The sequence below is a fragment of the Kogia breviceps genome, chromosome 6 (genome assembly GCF_026419965.1).
Source record: "Kogia breviceps isolate mKogBre1 chromosome 6, mKogBre1 haplotype 1, whole genome shotgun sequence".
NCBI classification, from domain to species: domain Eukaryota; kingdom Metazoa; phylum Chordata; class Mammalia; order Artiodactyla; family Physeteridae; genus Kogia; species Kogia breviceps.
Genome location: NC_081315.1, coordinates 81175911 through 81198195, shown reverse-complemented (window position 1 = coordinate 81198195; position 22285 = coordinate 81175911). Strand labels below are relative to the sequence as shown.

At 38.3% G+C, this 22285-nt stretch overlaps 1 protein-coding gene across 5 annotated transcripts in view; it reads left to right on the top strand.

Moving 5' to 3' along the window:
• Window positions 1-22285, top strand: part of GRXCR1 (glutaredoxin and cysteine rich domain containing 1) — a 347061-nt gene that overhangs the window by 201460 nt on the left and 123316 nt on the right. The window contains exon 1 of one of the 5 annotated variants that reach the window (XM_059066071.2): window positions 14309-14692. The exons of the other annotated variants lie outside the window; for them this stretch is intronic. Coding sequence (XP_058922054.1) covers window positions 14309-14692 — 384 coding nt within the window. Of the gene's footprint in view, window positions 1-14308; window positions 14693-22285 lie in introns of those variants that run through there. 5 annotated transcript variants of the gene reach the window in all.

Sequence of the window (22285 nt, the reverse complement as noted above, 5' to 3'; positions counted from 1 at the left end):
CTTGGGTGACTGTTTCCTTTCCAGATTAAGGAAGTTTTCAGCTATTATCTCTTCAAATATTTTCTCAGGCCCTTTTCCTCTCTCTTCTCCTTCTGGGATTCTGGGAGCCCTATAATGCAAATATTAGTGCCCTTGATGTTGTCCCAGAGGTCTCTTAAACTGTCCTCATTTCTTTTCTTTTTTCTGTTCAGTGGCAGTGATTTCCACAACTCTGTCTTCTAGCCCATTAATCCGTTCTTCTGTATTATTTAGTCTACTATTGATTACTTCTAGTGTATTTTTCATTTTAGTTATTGTATTCTTTACCTCTCTTTGGTTGTTCTTTATATTTTCTAACTCTTTGTTAAAATCTTCTAACTTCTCACTTTGTGCATCTGTTTTCCCAAATTCTTTGATCATCTTTATGATCATTACTCTGAACTCTTTAATTGGGTAGGTTGCCTATCTCCACTTCACTTAGTTCTTCTGGTGTTTTATCTTGTTCCTTCACCTGAAACATATTTCTCTGCTGCCTCGTTTTGTCTAAGTTGCTATTTGTATTTTTATGTATGTGGTAGGTTAGTTATGTTTGTCGACCTTGGAGAAGTGGCCCTCTGTAGTAGATGTCCTATGCATCCCAGCCGTGCACTCCCCTCTTGTCACCCAAGCTATATGCTCTAGTGGTTCCCCCTAAATGGGTTTCTTGGGTCCCTCTGTTGTGGCAGGCTATATGGGCAGTCTGGTAGACTTGGTTGGTCCCTGGTCCGGTTGGCTGCCAGGCTCTGCCTTATGAGGATGTTGCTTGCTGCTATTTAGTGTGGCCTGGTTATGAGGCAGTGGTTGCAGAACCAGTGGGTCCTGGGGCCCTGGGTCTAGTGCTGGCTCACTGATGGGTGGAGTTATGGTCCCAAATACTCTAGGGATGTTGCCCACTCACTGGCAGGTGAAGCCAGATCCTGGAGTTAGTGGCAGTTACTGTCAGGCACAGCTGGTTCCTGGAGTCTGACTGCAGGGCCCAGGGATCCCAGAGCTCATTTCAGATCATTAATGGAAGGGTGCAGTTCCTGACACAGTTATTGGGCCCAGTGTGTCCTGAAGGTTACTGTGGTCTGCTGGTGGGCAGCACTGAGGCCCACCTGGTCCCAGGGTAGGGTCTGGCTTGCTGTTGGTGGGCTTAGTCCACAGGCTGCAGGATCATAGTTTTCTTGCTTCTAGTGTCTTCCCCCTGGTGGGTGAAGCTGGTCTAGAGCCTAGTACAGGCTTCCTGTTGGGAAGGGCCAGTGTCTTACCAGTGGTGGGTGCAGCTGGGTCTTGGCCTTCTGGTAGGTAGGGCCATGTCTGGGGGCATGTCTAGAGGTGGCTGTGGGCTCAGGAAGTCTTTCAGCAGCCTGTCTGCTGTTGGGTGGGGCTGGGTCCCTGAACAGTTAGTCGTTTGGCCTGAGGCATTCCAGCACTGGTGCCTGTTGGGTGTTGGCACTAATGAACCAAGATGGAAGTTGCCAGCAGCAGCGTTCACGTGTTTGACTGGTCTACAATATTTCTGCCAACAGTGTCTATGTCCCTAGGGTGAGCCTCAGCCTCCCCCCACCTCTCCATGAGACTCTCCAAGACCAGGAGGGAGGTCTGGCCCAGGATCATATCAAATTACTGTTTTTTCCCTGGGTCCTGGTGCATGTGAAATTTTGTGTGTGCCCTTTAAGAGTGAAGTCTCTCTTCCCCCAAGTCCTGTGGGGCTCCTGCCATTAAGCTCAGCTGGCCTTTAAAGCCAAATGCTCTTGGGGCTCATCTTCCTGGTGCCAGACCCCTGGGCTGGAGCCTGACATGGGGCTTAGAACTCTCACTCCTGTGGGAGAACCTCTGCAATACAATTATTCCTCAGTTTATGGGTTGCCCACCCATGGTGTATGAGATTTGATTATATTGTGAGTCTGCCCCTCCTACCCATCTTGTTGTGGTTGCTTCTGTATGTCTTTAGTTGTTGAAGAGCTTTTCTGATAGGTTCCAGTCTTTTTTGTTGATGGTTGTTCTGCAGGTCATTGTGATTTTGGTGTCCTCATGAGGTGAGGTGAGCTCAGGGTCTTTCTACTCTGCCATCTTGGCCACTCTCCCCCTGTTCAGTATTTTTGATGCTTTATTCATTAATATTTATTCTTGAGTGCCATACTCATTCATCCTATCTGACCTTTTCTCCATCCTGGGGCAGTTGGATTTGTTTTTGTCTGGTTCCATGCAGAATTTTGAAAAGTATATGTCCCATGTGTAGGATAAATGTATGCTTAATTTTATTCATTCATTTTTCTTTTTATTGGTAATTAAGAGATATCAGATCCATACACCAATATCCTGAAGTAATAATGAAAGTAGTTTAAAACCTTTTTATTGATACTATAATACATATTTATAAGTATTCTACATAGTGACAATCTGAATGAACAAGGACATAAAAGTGATCTTTCTTCCTTCCAATTTGAAGAAACTTACTACAAACTACACAAGAAACTCCTTATTCAAGAGAAAATAGCAAAATCCTTGTTTCATGCTCGAGAATGAAGCTTGAGCTTATAGCTACTTGCTGCTAAGTGGACTGGACGTTTGAATTTCTTGGCTTTTATAAGTTGAAGGCAGCCACATCAAGGTATCAACACCTAAATAGGTAGACTTGATTCATTGCTCTTTGATTTCTTCTGGGACTTGGATTCTACAGGTAGAGTACACTATTTACTCCGTAGCATTCAATAATTTCTAATGTAGTGTAGATGTTGCCTTTAATGACACCAATAGCATTATATGACTTAGATTTTTGCCTGGAAAGTAAATGGACATTATATCCCACCTTACGTATAGACTGGAAGCAGGATAGAAAGAGATGAAAGTAATCACGTTAGTCGTTATTTACCTGTCTCCTAAATGTGAGGTCAGTTTGTTCTGACATTAAAATCTAATTTAGCTAATTTTAAATCAGAAAACATTTCTGTGGGTGCTATTTATATGTAAAACACTCTACAAAATACAATAGTGAAATCAAAGATGAGAATTGAACTGTGAAAGTCTATTTTGGGAAGCTGTTCCTCTGGGACCTCTTTATTGGTCCTCCTTCATTTGTGGCTATGTTAATTTTATAGTTGAGGTAATTATGTAATGGAAATGCTGGGTGCATGTTGAGTCCACAGCTGAGCAGCCCCGGGACTCTGAGACAACCATGCCCTCTCAGGATCCAAGGTGACAGGTATAAACCAGCTCTGAAACCCCCTGCTCCCTGTACAGCACTTAGTATATAGTCAGCAGTCCAGAGTGGTATAGAGCAGACAAGCTCATGCAAACTGGAGCCCTTCTCCTAGGATCTAAGTGATGACAGACTGATTCAGCCTCCAAGCCCTCGAATCAGACCACAAACAAATTGCCTTGATTCTCTGTCAGTTAATTATGCTCATCTGGCTCCATTCTTCTCACTGTCCTCCAAAGGGTACAGTTGGCACTCCATATCCATGAGGTTCCACATCCATGGTTTCAAACAACCATGGATGGAAATATTTGAAAAACTTCTGAAAAGTTCCAAAGAACAAAACTTAAATTTGGCACACACTGGCAACAATTTAATAGCATTTACATTGTGTTAGGTATTATAAGAATCTAGAGATGATTTGAAGTATATGGGAAGATGTGTGTACTTTATATGCAAATACTATGACATTTTACTTTCTTTCTTTAATAGATCTTTATTGGAGTATAATGCTTCACAATACTGTATTAGTTTCTGTTGTACAACAAAGTGAATCAGTCATATGCATACATATATCCCAATATACTCTCCCTCTTGGGCCTCCCTCCCACCCACCCTATCCCACATCTCTAGGTCATTGCAAAGCACCGAGCTGATCTCCCTGTGCTATGCTGCTGCTTCCCACTAGCAAACTATTTTACATTCAGTAGTGTATACGTGTTGATGCTACTCTCACTTCGCCCTAGCTTCCCCTTCCCCCACTGTGTCCTCAAGTCCATTCTCTATGTCTACGTCTTTATTCCTGCCCTGCCACTAGGTTCATCAGTACCATATTTTTTTTTTACATTCCATATATATTTGTTGGCATACAGTATTTGTTTTTCTCTTTCTGACTTATTTCACTCTGTATTATCCACCTCACTACAAATAACTCAATTTAGTTTCTTTTTATGGCTGAGTAATATTCCATTCTATATATGTGCCACATCTTCTTTATCCATTCATCTGTCATTGGACACTTAGGTTGCTTCCATGTCCTGGCTACTGTAAATAGAGCTGTAATGAACATCGTGTTACATGACTCTTTTTGAATTATGGTTTTCTCAGGGTATATGCCCAGTAGTGGGATTGCTGGGTCATATGGTAGTTCTAATTTTAGTTTTTTAAGGAACCTCCATACTGTTCTCCATAGTGGCTGTATCAATTTACATTCCCACCAACAGTGCAGGAAGGTTCCTTTTTCAGCACACCCTTTTCAGCATTTATTGTTTCTAGATTTTTTGATAAAGGCCATTCTGACTGGTGTGAGGTGACACCTCGTAGTTTTGATTTGCATTTCTCTAACAATTAGTGATGTTGAACATCTTTTCATGTGCCTCTTGGCCATCTGTATGTCTTCTTTGGTGAAATGTCTATTTAGGTCTTCCACATATTTTTTAATTGAATTGTTTGTTTTTTTGATATTGAGCTCCATGAGCTGTTTATATATTTTGGAGATTAATCCTTTGTCCATTGTTACATTTGCAAATATTTTCTCCCATTCTGAGGGTTATCTTTTCGTCCTGTTTATGGTTTCCTTTGCTGTGCAAAAGCTTTGAAGTTTAATTAGGTCCGATTTGTTTATTTTTGTTTTTATTTCTATTGCTCTTGGAGGTGGGTCAAAAAAGGTCTTGCTGTGGTTTACGTCAGAGTGTTTTTCCTGTGTTTTCCTCTAAGAGTTTTATAGTGTCTGGTCTTACATTTAAGTCTTTAATCCATTTTGAGTTTATTTTTGTGTATGCTGTTAGGGAGTGTTCTAATTTCATTCTTTTACATGTAGCTGTCCAGTTTTCCAAGCACTGCTTATTGAAGAGGATGTCTTTTCTCCATCGTATGTTCTTATCTCTTTTGTTGTAAATTAGGTGACCATATGTGTATGGGTTTATCTCTGGGCTTTCTATCCTGTACTGTTGATCTATATTTCTGTTTTTGTGCCAGTACCATACTATCTTGATTACTGTAGGTTTGTAGTATACTTTGAAGTCAGGGAGCCTGATTCCTCCAGCTCCTGTTTTTCTTTCTTAAGATTACTTTGGCTACTAGGGGTCTTTTGTTTTTCCATACGAACTGTAAAATTTTTGGTTCTAATTCTGTGAAGAATGCCATTGGTTGTTTGATAGGCATTACATTGAATCTGTAGATTGCTTTGGGTAATATAGTCATTTTCACAATCTTGATTCTTCCAATCCAGGAACATGGTATATTTCTCCATTTGTTTATGTCATCTTTGATATCTTTCATCAGTGTTTTATAGTTTTCTGAGTACAAGTCTTTCACCTCCTTAGGTATGTTTATTACTAGGTATTTTATTCTTTTTGCTGCGATGGTAAATGGGATTGTTTCCTTAATTTCTCTTTCTGATTTTTTTGTTGTTAGTGTATAGGAATGCCAGAGATTTCTGTGCATTAATTTTGTATCCTGAAACCTTACCAAATTCATTGATTAATTCTAGTAGTTTTCTGGTGGCATCTTTAGGATTTTCTATGTATAGTATCATCTCATCTGCAAACAGTGACAGTTTTACTTCTTCTTTTCCAATTTGTATTTCTTTTCTTTCTTTTCCTTCTCTGATTGCTGTGGCTAGGACTCCCAAAACTATGTTGAATAAGAGTGGTGAGAGTGGACATCCTTGTCTTGTTCCTGATCTTAGTGGAAATGCTTTCAGTTTTTCACCATTGAGTATGATGTTTTCTGTTGGCTTGTCATATATGGCCTTTATTATGTTGAAATAGTTTCCCTCTGTGCCCATTTTCTGAGGAGTTTTTATCATAAATGGGTGTTGAATTTTGTCAAAAGCTTTTTCTGCATCTATTGAGATGAACATATGGTTTTTAGTCCTTAATTTGTTGATATGATGTATACAATTGATTGATTTGCATATATTATAGAATCCTTGCATCCCTGGGATAAATCCCCCTTGATCAGGGTGTCTGATCCTTTTAATATGTTGTTGTATTCTGTTTCCTAGCATTTGGTTCAGTATTTTTGCATCTATATTCATCAGTGATATTGGTCTATAATTTTCTTTTCTTGTGATATCTTTTTCTGGTTTTGGTATCAGGATGATGGTGGCTTTGTAGAATGAATTTGGAAGTGTTTCTCCCTCTGCAATTTTTTGGAAGAGTTTGAGGAGGATCTGTTTTAGCTATTCTTTAAATGTTTGATAGAATTCACCTGTGAAGCCATCTGGTCTTGGACTTTTGTTTGCTGGAAGATTTTTAATTACAGTTTCAATTTCACTTGTGATAGGTCTGTTTATATTTTCTAATTCTTCCTGGTTCAGTCTTGGAAAATATACCTTTCCAAGAATTTGTCCATTTCTTCATGGTTTTCCATTTCATTGGCATATAGTTGTTTGTAGTAGTCTTTTATAATCCTTTGTATTTCTGAGCTGTCAGTTGTGATTTCTCCATTTTCATTTCTAATTTTATTGATCTACATCCTCTCCCTTTTTTTCTTGATGACTCTGGCTAAGGGTTTATCAATTTTGTTTATCTTCTCAAAGAACCAGCTTTTAGTTTTATTGATCTTTGCTATTTTTTTCTTCATTTCTATTTCATTTATTTTTGCTCTGATCTTTATGATTTCTTTCCTTCTACTGACTTCAGGTTTTCTTTTTTCTTCTTTTTTCTTCTAGCTGCTTTGGATGTAGGGTTAGATTGTTTATTTGAGATTTTTCTTGTTTCTTGCGGTGAGATTGAATTGATACAAACTTCCCTCTTAGAACTGCTTTTGCTGTATTGAATAGCTTTTGGGGCATTGTGTTTTCATTGTCATTTGTTTCTGTGTATTTTTAAATTTCTTATTTGATTTCTTCAGTGATCTCTTGGTTATTTAGTAGCACAGTGTTTAGCCTCCATGTATTTGTGATTTTTACAGTTTTTTCCTGTAATTGCTTTCCAATCTCAGTGTTGTGGTCAGAAGAGGTCCTTGATAAAATTTAAATTTTCTTAACTTTACTGAGGCTTGATTTGTGACCCAAGATGTGATCTATCCTGGAGAATGTTCCATGTGCACTTGAGAAGAAAGTGTATTCTGCCACTTTTGGGTGGAATATTCTATAAATATCAATTAAATCTATCTGGTCTGTTGTGTCATTTAAAACTTGTGTTTCCTTATTTATTTTCTGTTTGGATGTTCTGTCCATTGGTGTAAGTGGGGTGGTAATGTCCCGTACTATTATTGTGTTACTGTATATTTCCCCTTTCATGGTTGTTAGCATTTGCCTTATGTATTGAGGTACTCCTATGTTGGGTGCATAAACATTTATAATTGTTATGTCTTCTTCTTGGAATGATCCCTTGATCATTATGTAGTGTCCTTCCTTATGGGTTATAACAGTCTTTATTTTAAAGTCTATTTTATCTGATACTAGTATTGCTACTCCAGCTTTCTTTTGATTTCCATTTGCATAGAATACCTTTTTCCATCCCTTCACTTTCAGTCTTTATGTGTCCCTGGGTCTGAAGTGGGTCTCTTGTAGACAGCATATATATGGGTCTTGTTTTTGTATCCATTCAGCCAGTCTGTGTCTTTTGGTTGGGGCATTTAATCCATTTAGATTCAAGGTTATTATCAATACATATGTTCCTATTACCATTTTCTTAATTGTTTTGGGTTTGTTTTTGTGTGTCTTTTTCTTCTACTGTGTTTCCTGCCTAGAGGAGTTTCTTTAGCATTTGTCATAAAGCTGATTTGGTGCTGAATTCTCTTAGCTTTTGCTGGTCTGAAATGCTTTTGATTTCTCTGTCGAATCTGAATGAGATCCTTGCCAGGTAGAGTAATCTTGGTTGTAGGTTTCTCTCTTTCTTTACTTTATATATATCCTGCCACTCCCTTCTGGCCTGCAGAGTTTCTGCTGAAAATTCAGCTGATAACCTTATGGGGATTCCTTTTTATGTTATTTTTTGTTTTTCCCTTGCTGCTTCTAATGTTTTTTCTTTGAATTTAATTTTTGTTAGTTTGATTAATATGTGTCTTGGTGTGTTTCTCCTAGGGTTTATCCTGTATGGGACTCTCTGCGCTTCCTGGATATGGGTGACTATTTCCTTTCCCATGTTAGGGAAGTTTTCCACTATAATCTCTTCAAATATTTTCTCAGACCCTTTCTTTTTCTCTTCTTCTTCTGGGACCCCTATAATTTGAATATTGGTGCATTTAGTGTTGTCCCAGAGGTCTCTGAGATTGTCTTCAATTCTTTCCATTCTTTTTTCTTTATTCTGCTCCTTGGCAGATATTTCCACCATTTTGTCTTCCAGCTCACTTATTCATTCTTTTGCCTCAGTTATTCACTTATTGATTCCTTCTAGTGTATTTTTCATTTCAGTTATTGTGTTGTTCATCTCTGTTTGTTTGTTCTTTAGCTCTTGTAGTTCTTTGTTAAACATTTCTGGTATTTTCTCAATCTGTGCCTCCATTCTATTTCTGAGATTCTGGATCATCTTTACTATCATTACTCTGAATTCTTTTTCAGGTAGATTGACTATTTCCTCTTCATTTATTTGGTCTTTTAGGTTTTTACCTTGCTCCTTCATCTGTGACATATTTTTTTGCCATCTCATTTTTTTCCTTTTTTTTTGAGTGGCATTGTGTTCCTGTCTTAGGTTGTTTGTCCTAAGGCTTCCAGCATTGCAGTTTATAGGCTGTTGGGTAGAGCAGGGTCTTGGTGCTAAAGTGAGGACCTACAGGAGACCTCACTCTGATGAATATTCCCTGGGGTCTGAGGTTATCTATTAGTCCAGTGGTTTGGACTTGGAGCTCCCACTGCAGGAGCTTTCACCCTACTCCTGGCTTATGAACCAAGATCCTGCAAAACACATGGGGCGGCAAAAAAAAAAAAAAAAAATTAAAAAAATAAAAGGTGGAAAAGGCCTTGGCTGTGGACGGCATGGCCTATGCAGGGGTGAGGTTTGGGCAGTGGGCAGGGCCTATGGTTAGTACTCACAGGGCTGGAAAAGGGGGAGGGTGGGGGGTGGGGCTTAGGTTCAACAGAACAGAAGTGACCCATGCCAAGACCAGAAGTGGCCTCTGGTCTCAGAGGGTGGGTAACCCCACCTGGGTCCCCAGCAGGCTTCCTGGGCTCGAGTGGGTGGGGCTGGCACCCTCCACTCCTCTCCTGCTCCTCCTGTCCTGGAGAGCCCCTCCTGCAAGCCTCCTGGCCTCCCTCCTATGTCCCCAGGACACACTCAGCCTGTAGTTGGCTTTGGAGGGTGGGGATCTGCTTGGGAACTTAGCAGACTCCCTGGGCCTGAGTGGGTGGGGCAAACGCCCTCCGTTCCTCTCCTGCTCCTTTGACCTGGAATGTCCCACCTACCTGCCTCTCCTGATCTCCCTGGCCTCCCTCCTATGCCCCCAGGACCCATGCAGCTTGGAGTGGGCTTTGGAGAGTGAGAGATTGACCTGGGAGCTTAGGGCTCCAGTTGGTGGAGCAAACGCCCTTCACTCCTCTCCCACTCCTCTGGTCCTTGGAGGGCCCCTCCTGCCTGCCTCTCTTGTTCTCTCCTAGATTCCCTTCTATGCCCCCAGGACTAACCCAGCCCAGAGGGGACTTCTGAGGGTGTAGGACCCGGCCTGAGAGCCAGCCGACTTCCCCGGAGGATTGGGCAGGGGAAATGCTGGGCCTACTGCCCCCCTGATTGAAGCCCCTGAGGGTCCCTCCAGGTTTGGGAACCCCTACCCCCCCTCAGCCACCCTTCAGGCATCAGTCCTGTCCAGCCTCCACTTCTCCTCCCCCCTCAGTGGCCCCACGCCGTACTGGTTCGCTTGGGGGTTCTTCCCATCTCCTTGGGCATTGGGGTCCCCCACCAGTGTCCAGCAGGTACCCTAGTTGTGGGGAGATGATAACTCTGCATCTTCCCACACCGCCATCTTGACTCCTCCCCCCCATGCCATTTAATAAGGGACTTGAGCATCCATGGATTTTAGTAACCATTGGGGTCCCAGAACCAATCCCTCAGGATACATAGGGATAACTATATGTATGTTTAGCTATTTTAAGTAACCGTTGGAAATTTATAGCTACCCTCTGTTGATCAGCATTTGAAGCATTTCATATATAACATTCTAGTCAATCTTGCCAAACATTCTATGCAATAAAAACTACTATTTGACAGATGAGGAAACTGAGGCTCAAGGTCACTTAGGGGTGGCATATCCAAGGTTTAAACCCAGCATTGTGTACACCCACAGCCCCCGTTCTTAACCACTAATATATAAACTAAGAAATCATCCATCTTTCTTGTTATATAATAAAATAATAGTCCTGTTTTCAAAGAATATTTTCTTTAATGCACTCAGTCTCTTTTCTGATTAGAAGTTCTCTGCCCTTCAAATGAATAATTGAGCTGTGAATTTTGATTTGCAAATTCATGTTTGTTAAAAGTTCAATATTCTATAAGCTGAAAAGTTTCAGGGATAGCTTGTTTTCCCTATTTTACTAATGGTTAGTAAATCTTTTTATTCCCCTCTAATCACCACTGTAGTTAGAAAATAAAAATTTATAAGTTCTTTCCATCCAAACAGAAGTTCTGAGAACAGCACTTGGGGAGTGAGTCATGATTTATTGCTTCTCTAGGGACAAGTGTTGCTGGAGAAAAGACCATTACCTTGCCAATGACTGGCAATATTTCTGCAAGACCAAAAAATAATGTAGTGAATATGATAGCTGTAAAGTAGCAGCAAGTGGAGACATTTTGCACATATTTACTGTGATCCAAGGGATTAAAAACTTATGCTCCAAATGCTAGAAATATGGTTAAAATTACTTCTCACCATGCAGTGATAATCACACACAGAATAGTATGTGGGGCAATATTTGGAGACAAGATGAGTAGAAGAATAATTATATTTTTATGTCATAATTTCTCTGCAAATAAGGAAATAATTAGATATTCTGATTAAAAAAACTAATGCCAACAAGAAATATCCAGGCCTAAGTATAGCTGCTAGGTTATTGTTTCTACTGGGAATTGAACAAGGAGTATTTTAAAATTTGAATACATCATTAATGGTAATTTCCAAAGTTCTAGTTTGGTTAATGAAACATTTGACCCTCTATAGCTTCTGGAATTTTTAACTTTCTATTTTAAATAAATAGATGCCAATAAGGTTTTGGAAAGGAAACATGGAACAGCGAGGGAAGAATGGAAAATCCTCTAAGCCAGCCAGATCAGCCAAAGCAATCCAGGTGATCAGCATTGATAAATATCATATCCAAATCACCCATGCATAGAGAAGGGTCCTCCTTGCGCTGTGCTCAGTGGATTTTCTGTCACTTTGGCAAGCACCTGAAGAAGTTCCTAAGATACAAGGACATATTGGAACTTATACCATAGTAAGTGCCCCAACCTGTCTGAAACGCCAGAGGGAGGGTACTCAGCTGGCTCTCATAATGAGCTTCAAGCTTTTTTTATCTTTATAAGTGTTTACCTTTACCTTCCTCAAAACCTTTATTTATGCCAATAAATAAATTGGTAACAAACTTGAAATATTTCTGTATTGGTAATATGGTTTATCATGTTAATGGGGTTTTTGTTCATGTTTTGAGGGGTTGCATAAATCAAGGGTTAGGTTAGGAAGGAAAGGTCTTGCTAGTCTTGCCCACTTTTGATAAGAGCTTTGTAGAGTGGGAGTTAATACTTGTCTTTGGCCACTCTGTCTTTTTTTAGTTCTTTCAATGAACGTATTGTTTTCTGCCTCAGGGCCTTTTCACTTGCCACTGAAGTTTAGGAACTATCTCCAGCTACTCCTCCCCACTTCAATCAGTCTCTTCTAATTTTGCTAGACCCTAGTTTAATGTCTTCTCTTCAGAGAGGCTTACTGTGACTTTTCTAAAGTAGGCTCCCTTCTTATATAATTTCTGATTATATCCACTTTTTCTTACTTGGTCATGCTTGTTACAGTTTTTATTATTATCTTTATTTGTTTATTGAATGTTATCTGTCTAACTCTCAAGGCAGGGATCATGCCTATTACATTCACCTGCATAGATCCAGTAACTTTTTGACATTTAGTAGTTGCCCAATAAATATTGTTAAATGACTAAATGATTGTAAGAGTACCTCTGAAGGAAAAGAAGGAAATTCTTGCTCAAGGGGGGATGCTAGACTGGCAAAGCAATTATAATGTAGGGAATAATAAACTGATACTGGGAAAAAGTGGCAAGTGGAGTAGTTAGAAAGTGCTATGTTCACATTGAGCATCTGGGAACAAATTGTAAACAGAATGAGAGTGGAGAGTGTTGAGAATAGCATTGGTATGTTTTATTGGTGACAACTAGAAATTTTGTTATTTCAAGAAAGAGGGATTCTGTATGTGCTTAAAATACACTGTGTTGAACTACAACTATTTTGTCTAAGCATTATGTTACCAATGGAAGGTATGGGACATAATTTTATATATCTTTATATTTGCTATAGTCGCCAGCTATGTCTTACTCTTGGGTGGCACTCAGATGATTGTGGGATATTCATTGCCTGAATGAAAAATGAATTACAAAGATTTATCCACTGAAAAGAACAGCTTAATTTTTTAGTTTAGCTTAAGACAGGTGTGTGAATTATAAATATCTAGGTCATATTATACATCAGGGCACAAATCTTCTTACACTATCATATACTTCCTTTTACTTGTAGTCCAATGCAGTGGTCGTGGCTGTGAGTTTCTCTGTGATTCTGACAAGCTCAGCATATGACAGGATTGCTGGGGCCATCCAGGTAGCAGATGGGAAGAGAAATAGCATGGACAGGACACTGTCTTTCAAATGCCTTGGCCCACAAATGGCATGTCACTTTTGCTCACATCCCCTCGGCAAAAGCTAAGCATTTGCTTCCTCTCCCTTAAATGCAAGAGGCTGAGCAATGTAGTTATGTGTGCATCAGAGCATCTCACCTTCATACACACTGGAAGACATTTCACAAAGTTACTAACATCTCTAGTGACATTAGTTGTGACTTTTATTTTCAACTTTAAGCTGTTAAGTATTTTCTGAAGTAAGTATAAATTGAGTTTATAATCAGGTAAACACTTATTTAAAAAGCTTGAAGCTCAGTATGAGAGCCAGCTGAGTATCCTCCCTCTGGAGTTTCAGACAGGTAGGACACCTACTATGGTATAAGTTCCAATATGTCCTTGTATCTTAGGAACTTCTTCAGGTGCTTGCCAAAGTGACAGAAAATCCACTGAGCACAGCACAAGGAGGACCCTTCTCTATGCATGGGTGATTTGGATATGATATTTATCAATGCTGATCACCTGGATTGCTTTGGCTGATCTGGCTGGCTTAGAGGATTTTCCATTCTTCCCTCACTGTTCCATGTTTCCTTTCCAAAACCTTTCCCTTTGTCAAAGAGAGGAGTGTTTTCTGCTAGCAAAAGTGAGAAAGCAACAAAAGAAAAGATATTCCTTGTTATAACCTGTTAAAAAGCTATTCTTCAGTAAAACTACTTGTGCATGAAGATGAAGGTGTAGATTGAAAATTCATCATATACAATATGGATGAATTTTGATGATTTATTAAGAGCGAATATTGATAGCTCTATGCAGGCATGTAATATGTTCACTGCCCTTTTTAAAGAGCATGAAAGACAGAAGGAATAAGCACTGTGAGAAGAATATGACACCTCCCATCCTACACATTTGATTCCATATTTTATCCCTGATCTCCATTCTGAGCTGTTAGAGGTATTTCTGCTGCTAAGATCCTTTTCAACACTCACCACTGGCTTCAAAGTTCAAGTCTTTCATTTCCTTGCCCCATACGTATTTTCTGTTTCATTGCATGCTATTTTCTTGCATGTCTTGTTAAAGCATCCACCATGGCTCTTTAATATTTAAAGGCTGGGATCACTTTGCAGGTTTTAGTTTAAAGGTAACCATGACACACACACACATTCATTATTAATAGTGGAGATGCACTGTAAGTTCTTGGGAATCTTCTTTCGTTTTGATGTTAGTTTCATATGAGTGGTGCTGTCACTAGAATTAAGCTCTGGTATCGTTACATGGAAAGTGGACTAATGCAGTAACCAGGGAACCAGAATTATGTGAACAGCTTATTATGTGGATGGAACCATGCTAAAAAGGGAGATGAAGTCAGAAAATGACAGGTCACGGAAAGTCCGGTTTCGGATCGCGTCATCTCACAGTGGGCGAGTTCTGAAGGAGGTATATGAAGATGGGCGACCGGCAGGCTCTCTGGATTCTGAATGTGCCAGTATCTGTGGCATAGATGGACTCAGTGAGTCTGATGGACAGCAGAATGGCCACGTAGGATCGGAAGGGGTCGAGCAGGAGAATGACGAGGATAACTTGCTGGTGTTAGCAAGGGCTGCCAGCGAGAAGGGGTTTGGTACAAGAAGAGTCAACATTTTAAGCAAAAATGGCACAGTCAGAGGTGTTAAATATAAAGTCAGTGCTGGACAAGCTCTCTTTAACAATTTGACCAAAGTATTACAGGTAAGTCACTGTACTTTGTCCTTGCTGATCTTTGTTTCTAATTCACCATCTCAACACCTCTCTGTTCTTCAGTTTAAAGCAAACCTCTTATTCATGAATCCTACATACTTCATGAGTCAGTTCTACATCTAGGATATTGCCTCAACAGCCATTGATTAAAAATAAAGTCATATGCTAGCAAACTAGATTGACTTCTCAAAGCCAAATTCCTAACATTTAAGTAGTCGTCTTCTAGGGTGTAATGAGTAAAACAATATATCTGTTTCTTAGCCAAGGAAGGGAAGAAGACAAACTGTAGTCTTCAAAGCATTTGAGCAAAGCTTAGGAGTTAATTTCTGGTTAATCATCCTTAAGACACCAGTTTAGCATTTATCATCACTTGTATAGATATTTAAACCAGAAAAGGCTGAGTACTGCATTCAGTGGAGTTGGATTCAGCTGGAATGTTATGTAGATATAAAGGCTTCCTCCCATTCCTGGGGAGGTTGCAGATTTCATCTGAGGTGCATTTCTCCATTAGTTTGCTTCAGAACTCTAGAGCAGCACTTGAAAAAGTTATTCTATAAATGTACAGATTGAGATCCAGATTTTATAGTAAAAAATTAGCCCTTAAGATATGATAGATTCTGTGCAGTAATGTAGGAATGTATTATTCAGGTCCTGGGCCTTTGACAGTGATCTTATGTTAAGTTTTTGAAATTGCCTGGAAGCATTGGTGAAATGATTTTCTGTTAAAAACAGGCATCATTATTTCAGGAATGGAATTCATAATCACTACCGTTAGGGTAGCAAGGCAGTATTTTTCATTGTAATACCATTTTATATTATTCTCAATATTTAAATAAAATGATCCCTTGTGATGAATTATTCAATGCCTTGACATTATATAACAACACGGGAGTGGTGGGGAATTTAACCAAAGACACTTATTTTTCATTTAAAGGAAGTATTTGGAAAAGTCACATCATGAGGATTTAGAAAAGAAATCAAAGGATAAAAGCAGTTAAAAGCAAAGGTTTTTTTCATTTATAGAATTTACCTGTGAAGGATTTCACAGATTAGGGGAGGGGGTTGAGAACCAAAAATCAGAAACTGATGAGTATGTTTTACTAGGTTGGAAGCAATCCTGTGTGGATTTCTAGTCATTAGGTTGAGTTCATCTTAGTGGCCTCTGTGTTTCACCCAATGCAGAAATTGTTATTGCTAAAGCGTAGACAAAGACTCTGTAACAATTGTTTAAAAATGTTTGCATTCTTGTGATTAATTTAACTTGTTATGATTTCAATTGCTGTATGATTTGGAGGATTCTTTACAAAACTGCTGTACCTATTTTAGTACTTAGATTTGAATTTGTTGTTCAAATCTCTCAAGAAACCTATCATTTATGAGTAAATACCTTAAATCTTCAAAACCTATGAGAGAAGAGCTTTTCCTCTCTATGGCTTTATCCTGATACTGCTATAAATTCACAAGGAGGAAACAGAAGAACTTCCAAAGTCCAAATTTAGTACTAGATTATGTTACAATATTTACTTATATTTTTATGCATAATTCCATCCCACCCATTTTTGGAGAAAAAAATCTGTCATTTTCTAATAAATGAACCTAATTCAATTTACCCCATGCTTTAAGAAAACAATAATGGTTCCTAGCAGAGGTCCCTCAAAGTCTGATATTTAATCAGTTTCTTTTGGTCATTCTTTTTTAAAAATAATTATACAGTAATCAGCACATTGTAGGTATTCACAAATTTTGGCCATCATCATTGGTTTCATCATCATTATCATTACCATCATCATCATGGGAATATTCTCCCATCTCTCCAGGATAAAATGTTAAAGGAGCTCCTACCTTGAATCAGGCTGCCAGCTGCACTATTCTAAGGGGCTCCATTCACATCACTGTGTGAGCAGCACTGCTTGGAGTTGTGCAGTGCAATCTACACAGCGTTATGTTGAGAGCTGACTTGGATACTTGCTGCTTGCTAAGAGATGTGTATGTCATAACGGATGACAAATATCTTAGGCATATGTCTTAGGATGACTGAGTAGGTCACGCCCACAGGCATCCCACAATACAGTAGCAGAGAAGCCCCAGGGGGTAAAAGCAGAAGTTACCATTTAATTACTCCCCTAAGTGTGATATAGGGGCCAGATGTGACTCTTCCCTGGATCTCTGTATATTTTCCGAATTCCTTGGAAAGTAAGCAGCAAACTTAACTAGATGTGACTGTAATGTAGCAATTTCTCTCAGTGAGGAAAAGTGAGGAGTCAGGAATCATATCTTGGTTATTTGATTAAGGTTCCAATGCACAGTCAATCTTTTTGAAGAATGGAACTGTGATTGAAGAAACAGTCAAGTTTTTCTTCCCTTTTTAGGTTATAAAATCTTAAAGCACTCAATCTGAAACTTGAGAGGGAGCCCTGAATACAAATAATATCTTTCAAAGACCCTGTAAATCACTTTGCTTCCTCTGCATTAGTTTTCCATTATGTTATTGCTGTCTCATAAAACATTGGCATGTGCTTTGCAGAAATTTCAACTGTGCAGAGAATAGTCATTGAAATTATTTGCTCCAAACATTTACATTTCTTAGCAGCACTTATTTAGAAAGTTGTCTGTAAAAGGGACATTAGAACAAATTTTCATTTCATTTGTCAATTAATTTACCCTATAGAATTCTGGGTAATTGAGAATGTGCCATATTAATCAAGGTTTTGAAGGGTACTGATGGGCCAGGAGAGAAAAGGTCACCTGGATGATCAGGTGGCCCTTATAGACTGTGGTTCGTTGGTGAATCACTCAAGGGCCTGGAGCTGGTCTAAGTTATGGCTTTTCAGATGCCTGACTTTTTCATTTCTCTCCGTGATGACAAGAATGTAATGCTTAAGAGAGGCCAATTTGGAGATCTGAAAACCTAGAATCTAGTCATGGCCTGGAAATAGGCATGTATTAGAAACTGTTTAGGTTGTTCTTACATACAGTAAAGAGAATTATTGACTTAGATGTAAAAGGAAATTTTAATAAAAAAATATTCCTTAGGGCTTCCCTGGTGGTGCAGCAGTTGAGAGTCCGCCTGCCGATGCAGGGGACATGGGTTCGTGCCCCCGTCCGGGAGGATCCCACATGCCGCAGAGCAGCTGGGCCCGTGAGCCATGGCCCTTGAGTCTGCGTGTCCAGAGCCTGTGCTCCGCAACGGGAGAGGCCACAACAGTGAGAGGGCCACGTACCGGAAAAAAAAAAAAAAAAAAAATATATATATATATATATATATATATATATATATATTCCTTAGTTTTCTTTATGGCTTCAATGTTTAATGAGGAAAATGAAGAAGATATGTATTGATCTATGATTTTTTATTCTGATCAGGTTAGATCACCAGGAGGGTATTTCCTGAGCCAAAGATAAATACAGGTATACTGATAGGCATGTTTCCTATTGGTATCCTAATTTATCCATCACTGTTTGGTTTAGAAACAGGCCCAGAAATCTTACCATTATTCTCTGATATAGGTGTTCTCTTTTAGTTCTCTTTAAGAAATTGTGCTGTAATGATGTTTCTATCTGATAATAATTTTCCCCATTATTTGAAAATTTTAGAGATTATTCTTTATTTAAAAAAATTATTCCTTTTTATCTCATGCAAGACAAATTGCAAAACAACTGCATAGCTCATAGCTCTCCACCCAGTTCACATGATTGAATTTGAGATACACCTTGCTCTTAGCTGCAAATTTCCAAAGTCTCTTAGGGTGGGTCAATGATACAGACAATTAAGGTCATTAATTTTTTCTAATTTATTTTTACAAAATTACATTTCAGATGGTAATCTTTTCTTGACCTTATCCTCAAACTTTGTAAGCATACTCTGTTAGAATCATGTACTATAATTTCCATAATTTTAGTTCCCTCTCTTTCTACAAATTTAACATTACTGTATTAGAGAAAAATAGATGCAAAGAAGGAAGGTAATTACAGTACATACTATAATTTGCTGGCTCCTTTCTAAGAACTCGAATTAGACATTAACCTCCATCTATGTATGTACATGCATATCTCTGGCCAATGTGCTTGTATTTATGAGCATTCTAACATTTCAAGACAAATAAAATAAAATAAAAATAATAATGCACTTGCAGAACAATTTACATTATGCCAAGGGTTTTACAGACATTATTTTACTTAACTGTACCCCAAATTTTGTGAAATAAACAGGACATTATGATGATGATGATGTCTGTTTTAAAATAACTGAATATCAGAGAAATTAATTGCTTGGCCCAAAGCTAGAATTCTGCCTTTTGCTGTTTTGGCTTTGTTAGTTTTTAAAAGTATAATGCTCTATGCTCTATAAAATTCCCAACTTTACCTTTTGAAATGTTATAATATTAACATATGAAGGTTTACAAGACTAAATATATCATGTTATGATATCATCTGGTCTTTTGAAACTTCAACATTTGGTTAGCAGCTTTTAAAATTTATCACTTATTGAATGTTCAATCTTCACCTAGGGGAGGTTTTTCTGCAGTTAAATAGCTTCTATCCAGTTTTAAATTATACTTTTAAAATTTATCAAAACATCATTTCTATAGCATCATTTGATTGAATTGTCATGAGATTGGAGGAGTTGAGACTGCAGGGGGATGGCTAGATTCACTCAAGGAAGACAGCTGCTCAGCTTTGCTCACTGACCTTAGCATGCAGCCATTAATCTGTATTAACAGAAGTTTTAGGTCATACTTCTTATCCATCTCTGGTTCACTGAATCTAGCTTTGGTAATAAGATAATATTCCAGAAAAAAGGAAGCGATACTCTTGTCTCTTTAGTCCCAGTGGTTTATGTGGACCACTCTGGAAAAACAACAACAAGAATAATAGTAAACACTGATTAAGTACTTCCTGAATGCCAGGCACTGTTCTCATTATTTATGTGCATTGACATATTTATTCCTCATAGCAACTCTATAAGGTAGTATCATTATTAATCAATTAATTACAATTTGAACTCTTTTCTGTATATGAAACATTAAGTTGCAGGATTTAAAATCACATTTATCCAGGGAAATTCGTATGCAATAGTCTATCAAAGCAAGCATCTACTAATGGAATATTGCCTTCTTAGCTTAGTAGGCAAGAAATTCTAGGATTTTTGATACAATTTCAAATGATGCAGAAAGCTACATTAAGAAATTAGGTGATGTCATCCAAGAAGCAGAAAAAAAGCACCAAAAAATAAGTTGGTACTACTGCTATGTTATTTGTGTATAATTAAAGAATTGTTGTAAACTATAGGGGACTTTGACCACCTTCCACATGCCATCACTTTGCTACTCTTTATCACAGCATTTGACATTGATACTAATTAGGACTTCAATAAGTACTCTTACTTTGAGTTAATGAATTCAGTGACATTCTCTTAGTGTTATTTCCTTCTTTTCCATCTCTTTATCTTTGGAGATTTCCTATATTGAATAGGAATAGAGTTTGCATGGTGAAGTATTGGTAGCTTGCTCCAATCAATTATTTCTGATGTGAGTTATCTTTAATATTCATTCAATCATTTATTTAATAACCATTTACTGCATATCTATTATGGAGCAGGCACTATGCTAGATAAGATGAGGAATAAAACCCAATTCCAGCCTTCATGGAATATTCAGTAGTGTATTATGAATGGCTGTGTAAAGTGATTCCTGGAAGAATTCAGATACTACACTTGACTTTGTTTCCCATCTCTAGAGGATCCCCCCACTCTGTTTTCTTGTTGGCCTATCATAGCCTCTGCCACCCATTTTTCACTTCTCCAATGCTTATATTTTTCTTGGTTTTAGTCTTTCTCTTGTTAGACCATCATTATATTAGATTCCTTTCTTCAGCCTCTCTTGCTTTCTTTCTAATGTTGTTCTGATCTAGGCCCAAGAACTGAAGGGTAATCTGTTCCCAGGATTACCTACAAGTCCCCTAAAGTCAGGAATGGTGACTCTGACCATTAGCACTCACTTATCCAAGTCTTGTGAATATTATTAAAATTTTCTCTCCTTAGTGCAAGAAATATCTTAATTGGAATATCTCTCATTTTTGTCAACTTATCAGAATTCTTGTATCATCATGACATTTAAATTTGTGGAAGCTTTGTTTTAATTGCTTGAAGACAAATCCCATGAATCTATCTTAATTCTGACTTTAGAACAACATGCTGAGCAAACCCACAGATTCCACAAGATGACTTGAAACAACTTAATGAACTCTACTGGCAGACCATAGTTACCACATAATTAGGGAATTAACACCCAATGTTTCCAAACTTCGTAAAAACAGTATAAGAGTAGGACTAGACAAATATCCTCAGGCTGGCCTATTCATGCTTGCAGATTTCTGATCATTCTCCTAAATCCAGTATTCTGAATATTGTATAAAGCAATATAAACATTTAATAGTCTATAAATTGACATACTATAAAAATACATCAATCCCTCAATCATTATTGCCTGGAAGGAATTTTCAAAATGATACACAGAATAAAATAACATACAAAAATTTTTGGTTAAGGAAATTTTATTTATGTGTATAAATCCATTCAACTAAGAATTTGGATCTCTTTGCTTAATTTTATTTTTCTAATAATTCATTATCTCACCTAACTGCTGACAATTTTTTTTTAACATCTTTATGGGAGTATAATTGCTTTAAAATGTTGTGTTAGTTACTGCTGTATAACAAAGTGAATCAGCTATATGTATACATATATATCCCCATATCTCCTCCCTCTTGCATCTCCCTCCCACCCTCCCTATACCAACCCTCTAGGTGGACACAAAGCACTGAGCTGATCTCCCTGTGCTATGCAGTTGCTTCCCACTAGCTATCTATTTTACATTTGGTAGTGTATATATGTCCATGACACTCTCTCACTTCGTCCAGCTTACACTTCCCCCTCTCCATGTCCTCAAGTCCATTCTCTACATCTGCATCATTATTCCTGTCCTGACCCTAGGTTCTTCAGAACCATTTTTTGTTTTTAGATTCCACATCTATGGGTTAGTATACAGTCTTTGTTTTTCTCTTTCTGACTTACTTCACTCTGTATGACAGTCTCTAGGTCCATCCACCTCATTACAAATAACTCAATTTCGCTTCTTTTTATGGCTGAGTAATATTCCATTGTATATATGTGCCAGGTCTTCTTTATCCATTCATCTGTTGATGGACACTTAGGTTGCTTCTATGTCCTGACTATTGTAAATAGTGCTGCAGTGAACATTGTGGTAGATGACTCTTTTTGAATTATGGTTTTCTCAGGGTATATGCTCAGGGTATATGCCCAGTAGTGGGATTGCTGGGTTGTATGGTAGTTCTATTTCTAGATTTTTAAGGAACCTCCATATTGTTCTCCATAGTGGCTATATCAATTTACATTCCCACCAGTGCAAGAGGGTTCCTTTTCTTCACACCCTCTCCAACATTTATTGTTTGTAGATTTTCTGATGATGGCCATTCTGACCAGTGTGAGGTGACACGTAATTGTAGTTTTGATTTACATTTCTCTAATGATTAGTGATGTTGGGCATCCTTTAGCGTGTTTGTTGG